This window comes from Vairimorpha necatrix, chromosome 12, assembly GCF_036630325.1.
Source record: "Vairimorpha necatrix chromosome 12, complete sequence".
Classification (NCBI taxonomy): domain Eukaryota; kingdom Fungi; phylum Microsporidia; family Nosematidae; genus Vairimorpha; species Vairimorpha necatrix.
Window position 1 is genome coordinate 297,965 of NC_088827.1, and position 16,493 is coordinate 314,457.

General features: G+C 30.8%; 5 protein-coding genes across 5 annotated transcripts; 1 reads left to right on the plus strand and 4 right to left on the minus strand.

Moving 5' to 3' along the window:
• Nucleotides 1-1,334: 1,334 nt before the first annotated feature.
• VNE69_12093 (heat shock protein HSP 90) lies at nt 1,335-3,344 on the minus strand (the record flags this gene model as incomplete). The annotated part of the gene is made up of 1 exon (XM_065475181.1): nt 1,335-3,344. One exon carries the CDS (start codon nt 3,342-3,344, stop codon nt 1,335-1,337), a length of 2,010 nt encoding a protein of 669 aa, XP_065331253.1.
• Nucleotides 3,345-4,069: 725 nt separating this feature from the next.
• VNE69_12094 (endonuclease) lies at nt 4,070-7,906 on the minus strand (the record flags this gene model as incomplete). Its single annotated transcript, XM_065475182.1, has 1 exon — nt 4,070-7,906. The coding sequence occupies one exon, from the start codon at nt 7,904-7,906 to the stop codon at nt 4,070-4,072; it is 3,837 nt and encodes a 1,278-aa protein (XP_065331254.1).
• Nucleotides 7,907-8,211: 305 nt separating this feature from the next.
• VNE69_12095 (RAD3-like DNA-binding helicase) lies at nt 8,212-10,260 on the minus strand (the record flags this gene model as incomplete). The annotated part of the gene is made up of 1 exon (XM_065475183.1): nt 8,212-10,260. The coding sequence occupies one exon, from the start codon at nt 10,258-10,260 to the stop codon at nt 8,212-8,214; it is 2,049 nt and encodes a 682-aa protein (XP_065331255.1).
• Nucleotides 10,261-10,345: 85 nt separating this feature from the next.
• On the plus strand, nt 10,346-11,689 carry VNE69_12096 (WD40 repeat domain-containing protein; the record flags this gene model as incomplete). Its single annotated transcript, XM_065475184.1, has 1 exon — nt 10,346-11,689. One exon carries the CDS (start codon nt 10,346-10,348, stop codon nt 11,687-11,689), a length of 1,344 nt encoding a protein of 447 aa, XP_065331256.1.
• A 2,905-nt stretch (nt 11,690-14,594) lies between these two features.
• VNE69_12097 (serpin-type proteinase inhibitor 6) lies at nt 14,595-15,761 on the minus strand (the record flags this gene model as incomplete). Its single annotated transcript, XM_065475185.1, has 2 exons — nt 14,595-15,235; nt 15,296-15,761. The coding sequence occupies 2 exons, from the start codon at nt 15,759-15,761 to the stop codon at nt 14,595-14,597; spliced, it is 1,107 nt and encodes a 368-aa protein (XP_065331257.1).
• Between the last annotated feature and the right edge of the window lie 732 nt (nt 15,762-16,493).

Here is a 16,493-nt window from a genome sequence, read left to right on the forward strand (position 1 = left end):
TCGCATTAACATTAAATATTTATTTTTACGTTTGATGTTTTTTTTTTCTTTTTTGAATTTTTTTTACTATTATATTTAATGATGCAATATAAATGTTAAATTGTAATAACCATGTGTCAATATAAAATAATTAATATCGTTAAGACATAAATAAGTAACAAAATAAAACCTTTTATTGTGTGGTTTATCTAATAGCCATTTATTTATAATAATATTTCCTAAAAAGGTACTTGACATATTTTATTCTAATTGAAATGATACTTAATATTTTTGTTAAAAAATGGGCAGGGAAAATACTTATCCGAAATTTCCGACTGTGTAAAGCAAAGCCGAAATAGTCCTCCGGCCCGGGAGACATTTTAAAAAATTTATTTTGGCCCACAGCTTTAAAGTATTTGCCCACCTCTGCTCTGGAGTATCCCTTTCGATATTTTTTTGATAGACATTTTCAACGTCTGAAATTGAGTTAGCTAGATTAGCGTAAAAGTCATTGGCTATCTCTAACTTCTTTTTATGCTCGTTATGAGCCATGCCTGATACATCTTTCAAGCAAACATTGTCTAATCTAACAGTGACGTTAGAAGAACTTTTCAACCATTTCCAGAAGTCTCCGGATCTGTTACTTTTATAGAGCTCAATGCCCTTAAAGGCCCAAAGTTTGGCTCGATCTTTCCGAACTTTTATCTTTGTTGCCTTAATTTTATCCTTCAGTAACATGTACCTATGCACAGACGTTACGGACCTATTCGTTAGCATACGCTTAGTAGCATATCTAAAACTTTTAAAGACATTTACGTGTCTCCATCTGATGGGCATCCTTTAAATGTCCCCACTTAACTGTTTATCTTGGACGATATACAAACGTCTTTTAAAACTCTAGAGAGTTCATCTAGTGTGAATGTTTTTTCATTCAACTTTCTTGAAAGCTTAGCTTCCATTCCTGGATGCTCAAGTTTCTTCCTATTGTAGGCAAATGACCGTTCTCTCACTGGAGAAGGATGAGATATCATTCTCTTCAGCAAGAGATGATCACTTACCGTCCATCTTCGAGAGATTGTTACTTTCTCGTTGTCCTAAATTAAGACCCTAAATATCGTATCAATACGTCTTTTGGAGACTTGTCCATCGCTCATGATTCTTGTAATTTTTTTTAATATTTCTAGGCCATGTAAATCCATAGGTCCAGAAATTTCTTGTTAAATAATCTAATTATGCTATGTAACTTACAATATATGAATTTAAAATTGCTATATAAAATTTTATTATATTTTCAATATAAAATTTAAAGTTTTCATAATAAAAAGTTGTTTCGATATAAAAATAATAATTTTTTATTAACCAGATCTTCTTAACTTTCTATAAACTTGTTTGCAGTGGTTCATAGGATCATTCACTACGAATCCACAGTTCACAAGTACAGTGTTGAATAATATTTCCGTGGTTTCTTTAAATTCTTCTTGCCTGTCTTCTTCTAGTAATTTCTTCAAGCTTGTCATAATCTCGTCATAAGGATTTAGTTCTAAAACCTTCTTAGATGCCGCGGCGAATGCAGCGAGTGGATTCGACTCGGCCATAATTTGAGATTTCATAATTGCTTCCATAGCAGCCGAGTTGGAATATTTAGTAGTAGTGACTACAGCAGGGACATCTTCAAGTCTCAAATTCAAGACGACTTTCTCTACTTGATTGTTGAGTACTTCCTTGACTTTTGTAAGAACATTTTCAAATTCCTTAGTAAGTTCTTCCTTTTTCTCATTTGATTCTTCCGCGATTTCCACGCCTTCTGAGTCGATTCTTTGGACAGATTTTTCCTTATATTTCTTTAATCCTCTAAGCATCACTTCGTCCACTGATTCGTGCATGAAAATGACTTCGTAATCTTTATAGGCCTGCAAAATTGGATTATGCTCGACTTGGTTTTTTCCTAAGCCTGTCAAGACGAATATTTGATTTTGATTTTCTTTCATATTTTCAACATATTCCATAAATGATCTCTGCTTTCCTTCTGATTTAGAAGTCGTGTATCTTAGGCAGTTTACTATTTTCTCTTGTTGCGAGTCTGTGATTTCAGAAATGGCCAATTTTAGGCAATTCGCAAATTCTTTGTAGAATGCGTTGTATTTTTCTTCGTCTCTTGATAATTTAGTGATCATATCTAGTAATTTCTGAGGGACAGTCTTCTTAATTAACTTGAAAACATTTCCATGTTGAATTAATTCTCTTGACACATTCATAGAAATGTCATTACTTGAGACGATTCCGACTACGAAGTTCATCCACTCGGGGATGCTCTCGCCGAAGTCGTCAGTTACAAAGACATTATTAGCAAAGAGCTTGAAATTCTTAGGCTTCTTATTCTTCGCACTGAACATGTCCATTCTACTTCTCTTAGGTATAAAAAGCAATAATTTCATAGTCATAAATCCTTCTATTGTCCAGGACTCTACTGCTAGATAATTGTCCCAGTCTCCAGAAATGGATTTATAAAAACTTTGGATTTCTTCTTCAGGCACATTTTTAATATTTTTCTCCCAAAGAGGTTTGTCAATATTTACTCTGACTTTCTCTATAACTTTCTGTTTCTTCACTACCTTTTCTTTGACTTCTTCTACTACTGGTTCGTCTGTATCTTCTTTTTTGTCTCCTTCTTTCTCTTCTTCGTCTTTAACTTCTACTTCTTTTTCTACGTATACAAAAAGAGGATAAAGAACATATTGAGAATATTTCTTAATTAGAGACATGATCTTGTCGCTTTCTAAATATTCTTCATTTCCTTCTTTAATGTACAAAATCACAGATGTTCCATGGCTAAATTCTTTTCCTTCGTATTTCTCAATAGTGTAATTCTCTTTCCCGTTAGAAGACCAAACATAAGCTTCATCTTGAGGATGCTTAGTAATAATGTCAACTTTTTCAGCGACAAGATAAGAAGAATAAAAACCAAGACCAAATTGACCAATCAAATGATTTATGTCTCCATTTCCCGCTTCCTTCTTTTCTAAAGCTTCTTTGAATTTTCTTGTACCAGAGCTGGCGATGGTACCAATAAAGCTTATAAGATCAGATTTCTTCATTCCTATTCCATTGTCTTTAATAGTCAAAGTCTTGTTCTTTAAATTGGGAATTACTTCTATTTCTGCACAAGACGGGTCATCAACTGCAAGTCCTTGTTCTTTCAATTCTAAGTACAAAGTTCTAAACTTGTCACTTGCATCAGAAGAATTAGAAATTAATTCTCTTAAGAATATTTCTGATGATGAGTAAACTGACTTAATTATGATGTCCATAAGTTGGTTTGTATTTACGTCGAATTCGTATTGTTCTTTTTTTTCTCCGCTTTCCATTGAAGGTTTATGGGGGAAAATTTATTTATAGAAAAAAAAATTCAAGAAAATTCATTTTTTCAAGAAAAAAACAAAACAAAAAAATGAAAATCAAATTAGTTTTATTTGTGAGATGACAGTAAAATTTTAATTTCTCTTATTTAAGATATTTCTAATTTTTTAAAGAAGGAGCTATTTGAGCAGCTAGAAATTTAAAAAATAAAAGAGTAAATGTATTTTTTGATTGTGCAACTATTTAAAGGAGGCCCATTAACTTTAATGAAAACATGTACATAATTTGACCAATCCAAAAAAATTATAAATTTTTTAAAAATAACTTTATATTTTGGAAAATCTCATAGTGAAATTTCGAAATTTATAAAAATTTATAAAAAAATCTCAAATTTTTTATAATTTTCATCTTCACATGAAACTTCTATAGTCCTTGTGATCCGGCATGTAGCCTGATCCGAAGTAGAAGAGGGTGAGTCTAAGTTAACATATTTATTTGAGTTGTTATCTTTTTTGTTGCTCATCGGAATTGTCGGTTAGGGGTAAATTCCGTTTAAATAGTTAATTAGATTAACTGTCAAACTCTTTGAGATGTAAACAAACAAACAAGAAACCAAAGTTCTACTAAAGTAGTAGTACTTCATGTGACATGCACTTTTCCTACTTTTAGTTTGTGCATGTCAAATGTTCAATGTTTGTTTACACTACTTCGAGATATTTGACAGGTCCAATTATTATTGTTCAACTGGAAGCCGTATCGTCAGTGCAGGTCTGCAGCCTGACACTCTCCCCTCCTTCGAAAGAATCCAATCTATTGGATCTGACTCTTCAATTTTCATTAAGTCTTTTCGATTCACTGAGTATCGCATTCCATTTAAACCTTCAATTTCATAGTTTCCATTCTTCCCTTTTTTTATTACTTTATAGATTCCATCAAAGTTTGCATCTAACTTATTCTCTTTTTCAGTTAACAGTTTTTTCCTTCTTACGTAATCATTTTCTTCAATATCGTCAGGGCTTCTACCTTTTTTAACCTTTGTTATTTCTTTTGCACGTATTTCTTTTTCTTCATTTATCATTAGTTTCCGAAATTCGTTTAATCTCTCGACTATAAGGCCATTATCTTCAAGGATGTTATCATCTATCTTAGCCTCTAGAAACGAATTTGGTAATCTCCCATATAAAAGTTCATACGGTGACCTTTTCGATTGTTTTCTTGGAGATATTCGGTAAGCAAATATCGCATAGGGGAGGTATTCATCCCACTGTTTCCACCTACCATCAACTAATTTAGCTAGTTTACCTATCAAGGTTTGATTAGTGCGCTCTGCCAACCCATTACATTTTGGGTTGTAACTTGAAGTAAACGATTTCTTACAATTCATCATGCCACATATAGTTTTTATTAATCTGCTCGTGAATTCCGCCCCTTGATCAGACAATATTTCCTTAGGGGGTCCATGTTGGCAAATTATCTTCTTTAGTATAAATAAAGCAATTACATTTGTAGATTTAGATTTTATCGCTTCTGCTTCGCACCATCTAGTTACATAATCCGTTGCGATTACTACGTATCTATTTCCATTATAACTTTTCGGTAGAGGACCTACTAGGTCTATCCCTATTCTATCCAGAGGATTCATCAGTGGAAGTCTGATTTTCTGTAAATTAGTGGCCCCACGTGAATGTCGATTACATATGTTACATCTTCTTATCGTTTCGATCACGTCCTTATACATGCCTTTCCATTTTTTTTCTCTCAATGTGAGTACGTATGTTGCATCAACACCGCCATGTCCGCACTCGTGATGACTTTTTAGTATTACTCGAACCTTCTCGTCGGCGGATAGCTTTTCCTCTTCTTGAGTATTTGATGCTATCATCACAATTCTACTGAGTGCATCGGCCATTACATTTTCTTCTCCAGGTATGTATTCAATTATATACTTATACTCTTGTAAGGTCAATATCCATCTCATTAGTCTACCTGTAGCCTCTTTTAGATTTAGTAGCCATTTTAATGCTTGATGATCCGTCCTTATTATAAACTGTTGTGTTAGATAAACTCGTAGTTTTTTAACTCCCCATACTACACCTAGGCACTCCTTTTCTGTTACCGTGTAGTTAATTTCTGCTGGGCTCAAAGTTCTTGAGATGCATATAATGGGTCTCAATTCTCCATGTTCATCTTCTTGTTGTAATACTGCTCCTAATGCCAAATTCGATGCATCTGTATATAAGTAAAATTTCTTTCTAAAATCTGGTAGTTTCAAGCCAGATGCATTGGCGATTTCTTTTTTCATATTATTAAATGCTTGCAAAGCTTCTTCTGTCATTTTCAGTTTTGAATTTTTAGCTCCCTTAATCGTATCGTATAATGGATTCATTTTATCTGCGTAATTATTAATAAACTTGCTAAAAAATGAAGAATATCCATTGAATGCCCTGACATCTCTTTTTGTCTTCGGTTCGGGCCAATTGATTGAACGCATCTTTTGCTGCAATGGTATTGAAATCTCTCCGTTGCACACACTAAATCCAAGAAATTCCACACTTTCCTGTACAAATTGACATTTTTTCTTGTTTAGTTTCAGCCCTACCTTCTTAATTATACTCAGAATAGTCTCTAAATGTTGTAGATGGCTATCATGATCGTTTGAATATACTAAAATATCATCTAAGTATATTGTTACAAATTTGTGCATATATTTCGCAAAGTATTTATTCATGATCTTTTGAAATGTAAAGGGTGCATTAATTAACCCGAAAGGCATTTTTCTCCATTGATAGATTCCTTCTCGTGTGTAGAAAGCAGTCTTAAATCTATCTTCTTGCCTTACAGATATCTGGTTATAAGCCGATTCAACGTCCATTGTGCTGAATATTTTAGCCCCTTGTAGTTGATCCAGGGTCTCATCAATCCTTGGTATCGGATATTCATATGGTATTGTTATTTTATTCAATCGTCGGAAGTCTATACAAAACCTAATACCTCCATCCTTTTTTTTTACTAGTACCACTGGTGATATATACTGGCTTTCACTCTCCTCGATTATACCCTTTTCAATGAATTTTTTTACTTCCTCTCGGATGATCTTATGTTCTTCTGGGGATCTTTTATACTTTGGGCATGGAGACATAGTAGCTCCATTTACTAATTCGATCGCGTGTTCGATCTCGATATTATTTAACGAATTATCATCAGAGAATAGTTTAGTATATTTTCCAAGAGTGTGTGTATACTTCTTTCTTAACAGTGTGTTTTCACATTTGATGTTCTTAATTAATTCATTCAAATCCGGGTTACTATCTTCCTTCTTTGTAGTAACTTCCGCGTTTAATACAATCCTTTTTTTCTTAGGTATTGATCTTTTTTTACCGACTTTCTTTTGATTTATTGGAATATAGTCTATCATATTTAATTTTTCAATTTCTTCTATTCCAAGAATTATTGCTTCCTCCATATCATTCACCACTAATAAGGTAATTGTTTCCGCTCCTGAGCGATTATTTGGTTTTATTTTAAGTTTACATGAGCCTATCACTCTGCTTGTTCCATTAAAACCTTTTATTTCTCCTTTTTCCTTTAGAATTTCATCACTCAGCTCTTCCGCTTCTTTTCTACGTATAACTGATGCGTTAGCCCCGGAGTCCAATAATGCTACTATAACTTGATCTTCAAAATTTAATTTTACTCTTGGTCTTCGATCATTTACTTTTAGTAGTTTTGCCGAGATAATTAGAGCTTTCTTTTGCTCATTCTTTTTAAATAATTCTTTTTTATAAGGCTTTGAATCGGGGCTGACTCTTGTCTCGTTACCCCTGTAGTCTATTTTTCTTTCACTACTTTTATATTCATTTTTATTTTTATATTCATTTTTATTTTTATATTCGTTTTTATTTTTATATTGTTTTTTATAGAAGATTCGAATTTTTTTGTTTAATCTTTCTTCTTTTAACTTTATGTATTCCTCTAACTCGTTCCAATCATGACATCTTTCTATACCATCGCGAAGGTATTCGTCATCTAATAAATCTCTGAGTTTCTCTTTACTTCTTTTAAATAAGGATTCTGATTGTCCAGCGTATATATGTAGGCTGTAACTGTATGACAGCATATCTGGATGAATTGGGCCTTCCCTGATTAGGTCCCAGAATTTTTCAGTTTTATCTATTTCTGATTCTCTTTTAATAAAATTACGTTTAAAATTTTCAACAAATTGCTTATATGTGAGCATCGATTCTTCGTTCGCTCTAAACCATAGTTCGGCTTTTCCCTTAAGCATTGAAGTCGCTTTTGCATATAGGGTGCTCTGAGGCCATTGCTTCTCATATTCTAAGAATTGCCCTAAAAATGTCTTTGGATCTTCAGTTTTTAGTCCTTGAAAAGTTATCCACTTTTCCATTGACATTAAATTTTTTAATTTTAAGAGTATTGAATCCATATTTTCTTCTTTACAAATCTCTTCGTTGTCGCCATTTGTGATCCGGCATGTAGCCTGATCCGAAGTAGAAGAGGGTGAGTCTAAGTTAACATATTTATTTGAGTTGTTATCTTTTTTGTTGCTCATCGGAATTGTCGGTTAGGGGTAAATTCCGTTTAAATAGTTAATTAGATTAACTGTCAAACTCTTTGAGATGTAAACAAACAAACAAGAAACCAAAGTTCTACTAAAGTAGTAGTACTTCATGTGACATGCACTTTTCCTACTTTTAGTTTGTGCATGTCAAATGTTCAATGTTTGTTTACACTACTTCGAGATATTTGACAGGTCCAATTATTATTGTTCAACTGGAAGCCGTATCGTCAGTGCAGGTCTGCAGCCTGACAGTCCTTTAAAATATCTTAGTAAAATTAAAAAATTTATTTTGAAATTTATTTTTTATCTTTTAAAAATGTATTAATTCCTTTAAGACATGAGTCATAATCATTATGAACTCTCATAAATTCACTAACCCATCCTGACAACTGACTAGATATCCTCTTGTCTTGATATCTACTATCTAACATCAATATTATCCCCCAGTCGTCTTTATGACGAATAGCCCGGCCAGCTGCTTGATTCACTGCTCTAAAAGCTTGTGTCTCATACCACCGGCGACCATTAAAATGTTTATATTTGTCATTATATTCTTTCTTTAATTCTATCTTCATATCCACAAGACTCGGGTAAGGAATTCCTACGCAAATAACTGCTCGAGCTGAGGAATCTTTAAAATCAACTCCTTCTGATGCCTTGCCTCTATAAACACAAATCAAGACCACAGGCTTCTTGGCTGTGATTCTGGCGTGATATTTCTTTAAAACACTCTCGAATTCGCTACTTGAGCCCGCTTTGGGTTCACAGAACAAATTTTCAAGTTTTAATAACTTGATTCTGCCATGAAGATTATCAAGAAAACTGTAAGAAGGGACAAACACAAGAGTCCCGCCATGTCCTTCTACTTTTAGAGTCATGTCATAGACTATCTTGGCCACTTGGTCTAAATAGGTCAAACTCTCTGCTATTTTGTATGTACCAAGAAGATCTTGCTTTAAATGTCCTTTTTTTAGACAACTTATAGACACTTGTTTCTCGGTGATCAAATGAGGCGCGACAAGCTCATGTGCAAATTTATGACCTAATTCGGAAGAAAAAGACACAAATGGCGACAAAGTACCAGACAAAATAACCAAAGATCTGACTTGTTTAACAAAAGGAGCAAAAACATAAGCACCGTCTAAAAGCCAAAAATTATAAGAAAAACTAGACCGTCCTTGAAAATCCTTTTCAATTTTAGTAAAAACATAAGAGTAAACAGCACAATCTGAAAAAAGTAAAGGACTTATTATTGAGTCTAATGTTTCAATAACATGCCACGTACTTAAATTTAATAAATCTTTACCTTCTTCTACTTGAAATATCGCAGAAAGTGCATTTTTCACTAATATCATAAATTCACAAGTAATACCTATTTTGATTAATTCTGCTTTGATAGCTTTGCCTTTACGAATTATTGATTTGGTATTTTTATTTATCTTGTCAAATGTCGTCATTTTCTCAGCGTTGAGAATTAATTTCCTAAAAAATTCTAGTAAATTCATAAAATCTTTTTTTATATCTCCTAAAAAAGATGCTGATTTCACAGCATTTAATAATTCATTGACTACTATGTCTATAATCTTAGAAGTTAATTCTATCGATCCTGATGATCTACATACATCATCAATATTATGAGCTTCGTCTATAATAATAATAGAATTATTTAAATCTATATCAGTATTAGACCTTATATTTCTATCTAAAAGATAATTATATGGTGCAAAAATCAAATCAGCATCTTCTAATAACTTCCTAGATGCATAGTAAGGACATCCGCCACATTTCTTGCCTTCTCTTACAATTTCTTCAATATCAAAAATTTTTGCGCCCATTCGTTTTGTCAACCTATCTTTGCCATTAAAAAAATTACAAGCGCCTTGTTTCACTAATTCGGAACAGGCTGTGTTTTTATCGCTGACATTTTGTAATTTTGGATGAATACAATATTGGTTTCTACTAGCCAATATGGATATTCTTGGTTTGTATCTTGTTTTATTAAGTTGTTGTACTAGTTGATCAAGTTGTTTATGTGTTCTCGAACAAATAATAATTCTAAAATCATTTATTGGAGTACTTACATTTGTTTCACTTATTTCTATTTCGCCAGATGTTGTTTTTTTTGCTGGTATGTCAGTTGGTACAGAATTTCTATTAATATGTTCTCTATAAGCCAATGCAGCACAAATTATACTTAAACTTTTACCAGTACCAGTAGGACTTTCTATCATTCCTGTTGTGTGCTCCATCATACATTTTAAAATTTTTTCCATTGCTTGAATTTGAGACTCATATGGTTCATAAGGGAGGTCAATAGATATTCCATTAATTTTTACTCTCGCCATTAAGGGGAAAAATTGTTTAATTTCAAAGTTATTGATTTTTTTTCAATATTTCATTATTTTTTTTTTCGACCGTTATAAATCAATAATGGATAGAATAGATAAATTTTTGAATAGGAGAAAACAGAGAAATAAAAGAGTAATAAAGTCTAATAATAAGTATTATGAGATAACTAAAGAAGATATTAAAATGGTAAGAAAATATAAAAAAAATGTTTGTTTGGATTCTACAGTTGATATGTACAGACCGTACAATTTAGAATTTTCTAGAGACACACAAGAAACTCCTTTAAATTTTGCTGTAAAACCAACCAATAAAAAAAATGAAGAAAAAATTAATAAGAAATTTGTAAAAAAACATGAGTATGTAAAATCTGTTCCTATTAAGAAAAATGTTATAGGAGATATTTGGGATGAAGATTTAGAAGAATATGAACAAAATCTTGTTTTAGATATTAACGAACAATTTACTGGAAAATTGGGAGATTTAAAGATGAATAAAGAAGATTTAGAAAAAGAGCTTAGAACCACATATTTGAGACAATATCTTCCTAGAGAAAAGAAGACGTTTAAGATTAGTGATATTATAAAAAATAATACGATATCTGAAGATATTAGTACACCAAAAGAAGTTTCTAAATTTTATAACGTAAGTGGTAAAATATTTTTAAGTGAAAATAACGAGTGCGTAGCACTCGTTGACAAAAAAAATCTTAAGATTTACGAGTTGAAAAATTTTTACAAAGTTTACGACGGAGAAATGCCTGGTCTTATTTCTAAAGTTGAATTTGGTGAAACAATTAGAATACTTTTATTATGTGAAACAGAAGGTACTAAAATATGCGAGCTTTGTTTGGAGACTCAAGCCATTAGACCAGTTTGTGAAAATAATGGCATTGTTAATTTCTCCTGTGACAAATATAATCTATTTATTACAAGCAAATCTGTAAAAATGATGGGGACGAATGAGTCACTGAAAGTTTCTAAGATTGACAAGCTTACTAATATCAAGACCAAAGATGATCTTATGATAGTCACTACAACTAACTCCCTTAAGATATATAATATAACTACTAAGTCTCTAATTAGTGATTGTAAGATCTTTTCTTACATTATAGACTTCACTGTTTATCGTAACCTCATATTTTTAATTAATAATTTGAGGAAGATAGTTATTTATGATTATGAGAGAAATGTAGTGATTCATACCATGGCCCAAGATTGTGATGTGCTGAAAATATCTTACAACCCTGCTCGTTCCCTTCTGGCAGTGTCTACAGAAAATGACATATTGATTTTTTATATTAATATTGGCGGAAATCAATTTGCGCTTGTTAATAGAATTAAAGGCAAATACGAAAATATACAATTTGACCAGAGATTACCTTGGCTTTTTACTAAGAAAGGGGATAGATTATTACTTTACACATAATAAAAATTTTTAATATTTAATAAAGGAGAATTGTCTTATTAATTATATTATAAAATCATATAGTATTATTCTATTTAGAAGACTATAAAGCATTTAATCTGATGTTTTTAAGTCTCTTGAAAAGTTAAGACTATTGTGAAAAAAACACAGTTTGATGGACTGAGTATCTATTAAGGAACAAAGTCTCGTGGAAGGATTTGTGATTATCAAGATGGGCGAGGCTCGAAAACAAAGAGCTGTAATTGCATAAGGTTAGTTGCTGTGGTTGTAAGAATTGTGTCATACATATAGGCTTAGTCCGATGATCGGCGAGTAAAAGATTTAATTTAAAGGTTTTTTGAGGGGGATCTAATATACTCAGACATTTAGTCCTCGTTACAATTTTTAGCATTAAAAATAAAATCAAGTGCTCAGCCTAATGGTCGAAAGATGCTTCCGTTGAGCAATGCCCGAGTTCAAATCCCGAAGGTACCAAAATCGCTTCTACTTAATGAGATGAAGTTGGAACAACTTAGACGGCGAAAATGTTTACGATAATCATTAAGTTGATCCAATAAAACATGTGGGGATACAGATCCAAAGGGATAGTACCTAGTGTAGAAACGCACCTCAAAGCCGAAAACAGTATCACCTTTGTGGTGACTTTATGATCCATAAGTATCTGATGGTACGGCTTAGTAAGCCTCATGGCTGGTGCACTCTAGAGTGATTACTAGAGTTAACTAAGAGACTAGACGAAGTGGACAATAGAAGATCTTGTGGACCCTATTCTACAAGATTCTTTACAAAGTGGCCGAAACTAATGAGAGAGGCTAGAGGTCAGTGCAGAAATATAAAGATGCCGGGCTAGTGATGCGGGGTAAGAAGCCGTGTAGACGATGCAGATAATTATGTGCTTCTTGAGTTAGTACGATGATATCTAATTTCGGATTATAGTGAACTATGCCTGTTAGGTATATCCGCCCAGGGTCACTGACGCGATCTAGGTATTAATGGAAAAGGATGCTTAGAATAAAAATATGATGGATACGGCCGAGCTTGCTGCATTGACATGTTATGAGAAAAGAGTTTTGGTGAGTAAGAATTTCACAATGCCAGTTGTATAAAGATCACACCTAATCCTTCTGGTGCCATGTGAGGTTCCCCACCCTTTATTTACTAAGAAAAAAAAAATTAATTTTATATGAATAAAATTTCTTATTCTAATATTGTCATCGAAGATAAAAACTAATAAAGCAATGAATAGAATCTAAGAGGCATTAGATAACTCTAAAAATAATAAAAAATGTCAAGAGCACATTTTAAACCTAATTAATCCAAATTTTAGGTCTCATATATAATATTGAACGAACTGGAAAAAAATTATCTAAAAAAAGAACTAGCTGGGGAATTTATATATTAACAAAAATTAATTTGATCTTCAAACAAGCGCGTATGATATCAATATGCTTACACTGAAAACTAAATAGTCATAGGCAGACATTTTATTATACCATTTGTTTTTTTAAAATTGTTGTTTGTGGTGCGATACATACATCAACAATTTATTCCGCAATTAGATAATATATGCCAAAATAAATTATAAATATTAAATTGAATAAAATTGTTTACTGCCCAGGTTACAATTAAAAATATGATGTAGGAAAATTAATTTTGAGTTTATCGTTTTGGCTATAATTAAAAAAAACTCAATTTCTGTTCTTTCATCAATGTCCTCTTTAACAAATCACAGTAGTCCATTATATGTCTCTTAAGATTCTCTAAGATAATTAAATTATTTTAATATCGAGTGTTATGTGAAAAATTTTAGACTTTAGTCAGATTAATTCTATAACTGGCATTATATCTTGTAAATATGCAAATATTTGGCACATTTCAAACCTATTCTAAATGAATCCTTTTCTCAATCTTAAATCTTAATATTTAGCAATATCAACACCAGCATAGAACTAGGTCACGTTTGATAAGAATTATAAGATGATTCCAGTAAAATATTTTTATAGACGACTGTTTTTTAACCTATATTGGGTCTAAGTTGGCCCAATGACCGATTATAATCTTTCCTTTTTCGTATAAAATTCGTGTTAAGTCATCCAATAATTCTAAAAATTAGGCTTCATAAGTGACTAATTTCTTATAGTTTATGAAAAAAAATCAAAAGACGCAATATACCTTCGATTGTTGTTCAATATTTTAGTTGATATTTATTTCTATAACATCGGGACAATTTTCATTTTTTAACAAATATTATCTATACTTATCCTACGGGGTTATCTGCAAGTCAATAATACAATCGCTATTATGTACTTTACATTTATTTTCAATAATGATTCAAACGCAAATATACATCATATTATAGAGAAGATCTACAATGTTAACGCACAACAAGTTCTAAAAAGAGTCTTACAATTTAATTTTGGTTAAATTAGATATTTTAGAAAAAATAATTTTTTGCTCGTTGGGCCGCAATCCTTCTATGAGTTGTAGTTAAGATAAATGAAGAGATTCAATAAGTCTGTGATACTTCCTGCTCTATATACCTTGGTTAAATTTTCTTTGAGACGATTTTTTGATTTTTTTGATTTTTTTACATAAGTTATACAAACGTAAGTACAACTATAATTTTTTTTACGATAAAAATTGGTTTATAAATGAAATGGTCAACTTATAGTTTAAAAAGTTTACCAAGACTATATTGTCTTTTAAATTTTCTTTTGACATCATTGTGTTGACTTTATAAATTTTATGAAAAATTCTCCTAAGTTATAATTCAAATTTTGAAATTAAATCTCCCGAAATACGAATATACCACTTATTTTCGAATTTCATGTTTTTTAATGTTTATTCGGACCTATCAATTTAAAATATAATATATATAATTTTTTTAAATTAACTAGATAATTTATTAGTTATTTTCACCTGAATATCTCCCCATAAAAATAGGTACATTGCTAAATTGAGTTGATTCTTCATCCAAAGGCATATTCTCAACTATATAGAACAGAAAAGGCCTGTTTAATGTTATTTCTTTAATTGAATCCGACCTTGGAATGTATTGATTCCATTTTAATTCGACTTCTTTTATACCTTGTTCATTAATATCTACCATAGCAATATGTTCAAAATCATTTTTAGAATCTAAAAAAAAATTACCCAATTTTATAAATTTTTCATTTACTTTTTTTTCTTCTAAATTCTCTTTTGCAATATTTGTTTTCATTTCTGCTAAAAGATCAAATTTTGATTCAATTTTAAATTTTGGCATTTTAAGATTTATCACATGTTCTGTGGATTCTTCCATCATATCATGTAGTCCATTTCTATTATCCCCTGTAATAAATTTATGAACATCAATAAGACTAATATCGTTTTTAGGAAGAACTGCGATAAAATTCATACAGTAAATATTTAAATGCATTCCAATAGCTATAAAATCATTTGTTTCATATTTAAACATTTTTTCGGTTTTTTGCATCATTGGTATTTTTATTTCTTTATTTTTGTTAATATAAAAAATTTCTTCCACCAATTCCAATGAGAAAGGAACTTCCCATACAATTTTATACAACACAGTATTCAGTAGTTAAGTTTTTAAATCGTTAAGACTTATCTTCTTTAGTTTATTTACCTTCCATTTAGTTTCGCAATCGACAGTTTGAATTATTAGCTGCGTTAAATCTTCTGATGTTATTTCGGGATCAAATTCATGAATTTTTACATTCGAAGACTTGAGAACGGGATTGACATCTTCTTCTATAAGTTTTAAATCTTTATTGTAAAATACGAAGTTGTTTACATACACAAATCCTTCTGATTGTAATTTATACCAATGAGAAGACTCAAAAATATTGCGTAACTTAAATGATAAATTTCTAAATTCGTCATTATATATAATTCTACATTCAATATCATCTTCATGACTAAATTCCAGATACTCATGTCTAGCTAAATTATCAAAAACGTTGAAATAAACCCAAAGTAAATTAATAACTGACAAACAAGAGAATACGAATGTACTATCAGACTCTTGTAACATATGATTAAATATATTATTAGATGTGTCTAGCATCATTATGTTTATATTGTTCATGTAAGGAGGACAATAAATAAAACCGATTTTAAAGAAAGTTAATTTATCATTTTGATGATTGCAAGTCTAACAATGCTCTAATATAGCGTCTATTTTGAGATCTTTCTATACTTTTATAAATCAATATATCGAGACAATGCGCCAAAATATGCAATTAATATAAATAAATTATTAATCTTATACTTTGAATCAGTATGATTTATATTTTTGTTATTACTCAGTTTTTTAATATACACAATTTCATAGTGTTAATTAAAAATAAATTATAAATTGGTAACATGCCATCAGATCGTAAAAATGATGTAACTATGAGCAAAAATATTGTTATATGATTATATCAAATTTACCAATGCCTTCATATTGAAAAAAGATACTAAAATAGAACAAGTTATTTTTTTATGACAAATTGATTTACTTATTGACAAATTCTTATATAACAAAATATAGACTTGTTTTACGCTCGAAAATATAATTAGATTTCATCATTGATTTTATTTTTTTACTGTTTTAAAATATAGATAGAGCTTTCAATATACAGTTGTATCCGAAAATAATTCTCCATATTTTAGTCTCATAATTTATACCAAAAAATATTATTACCAAAGTTTATTAAAGTCAATTTGTAAAACTATATGAAGTTATATTACATTTTACAATAACAAGGCTTCACATTATTTGTCTAGAGTTTTTTGGTCAGTTTTATAATGCGAATTA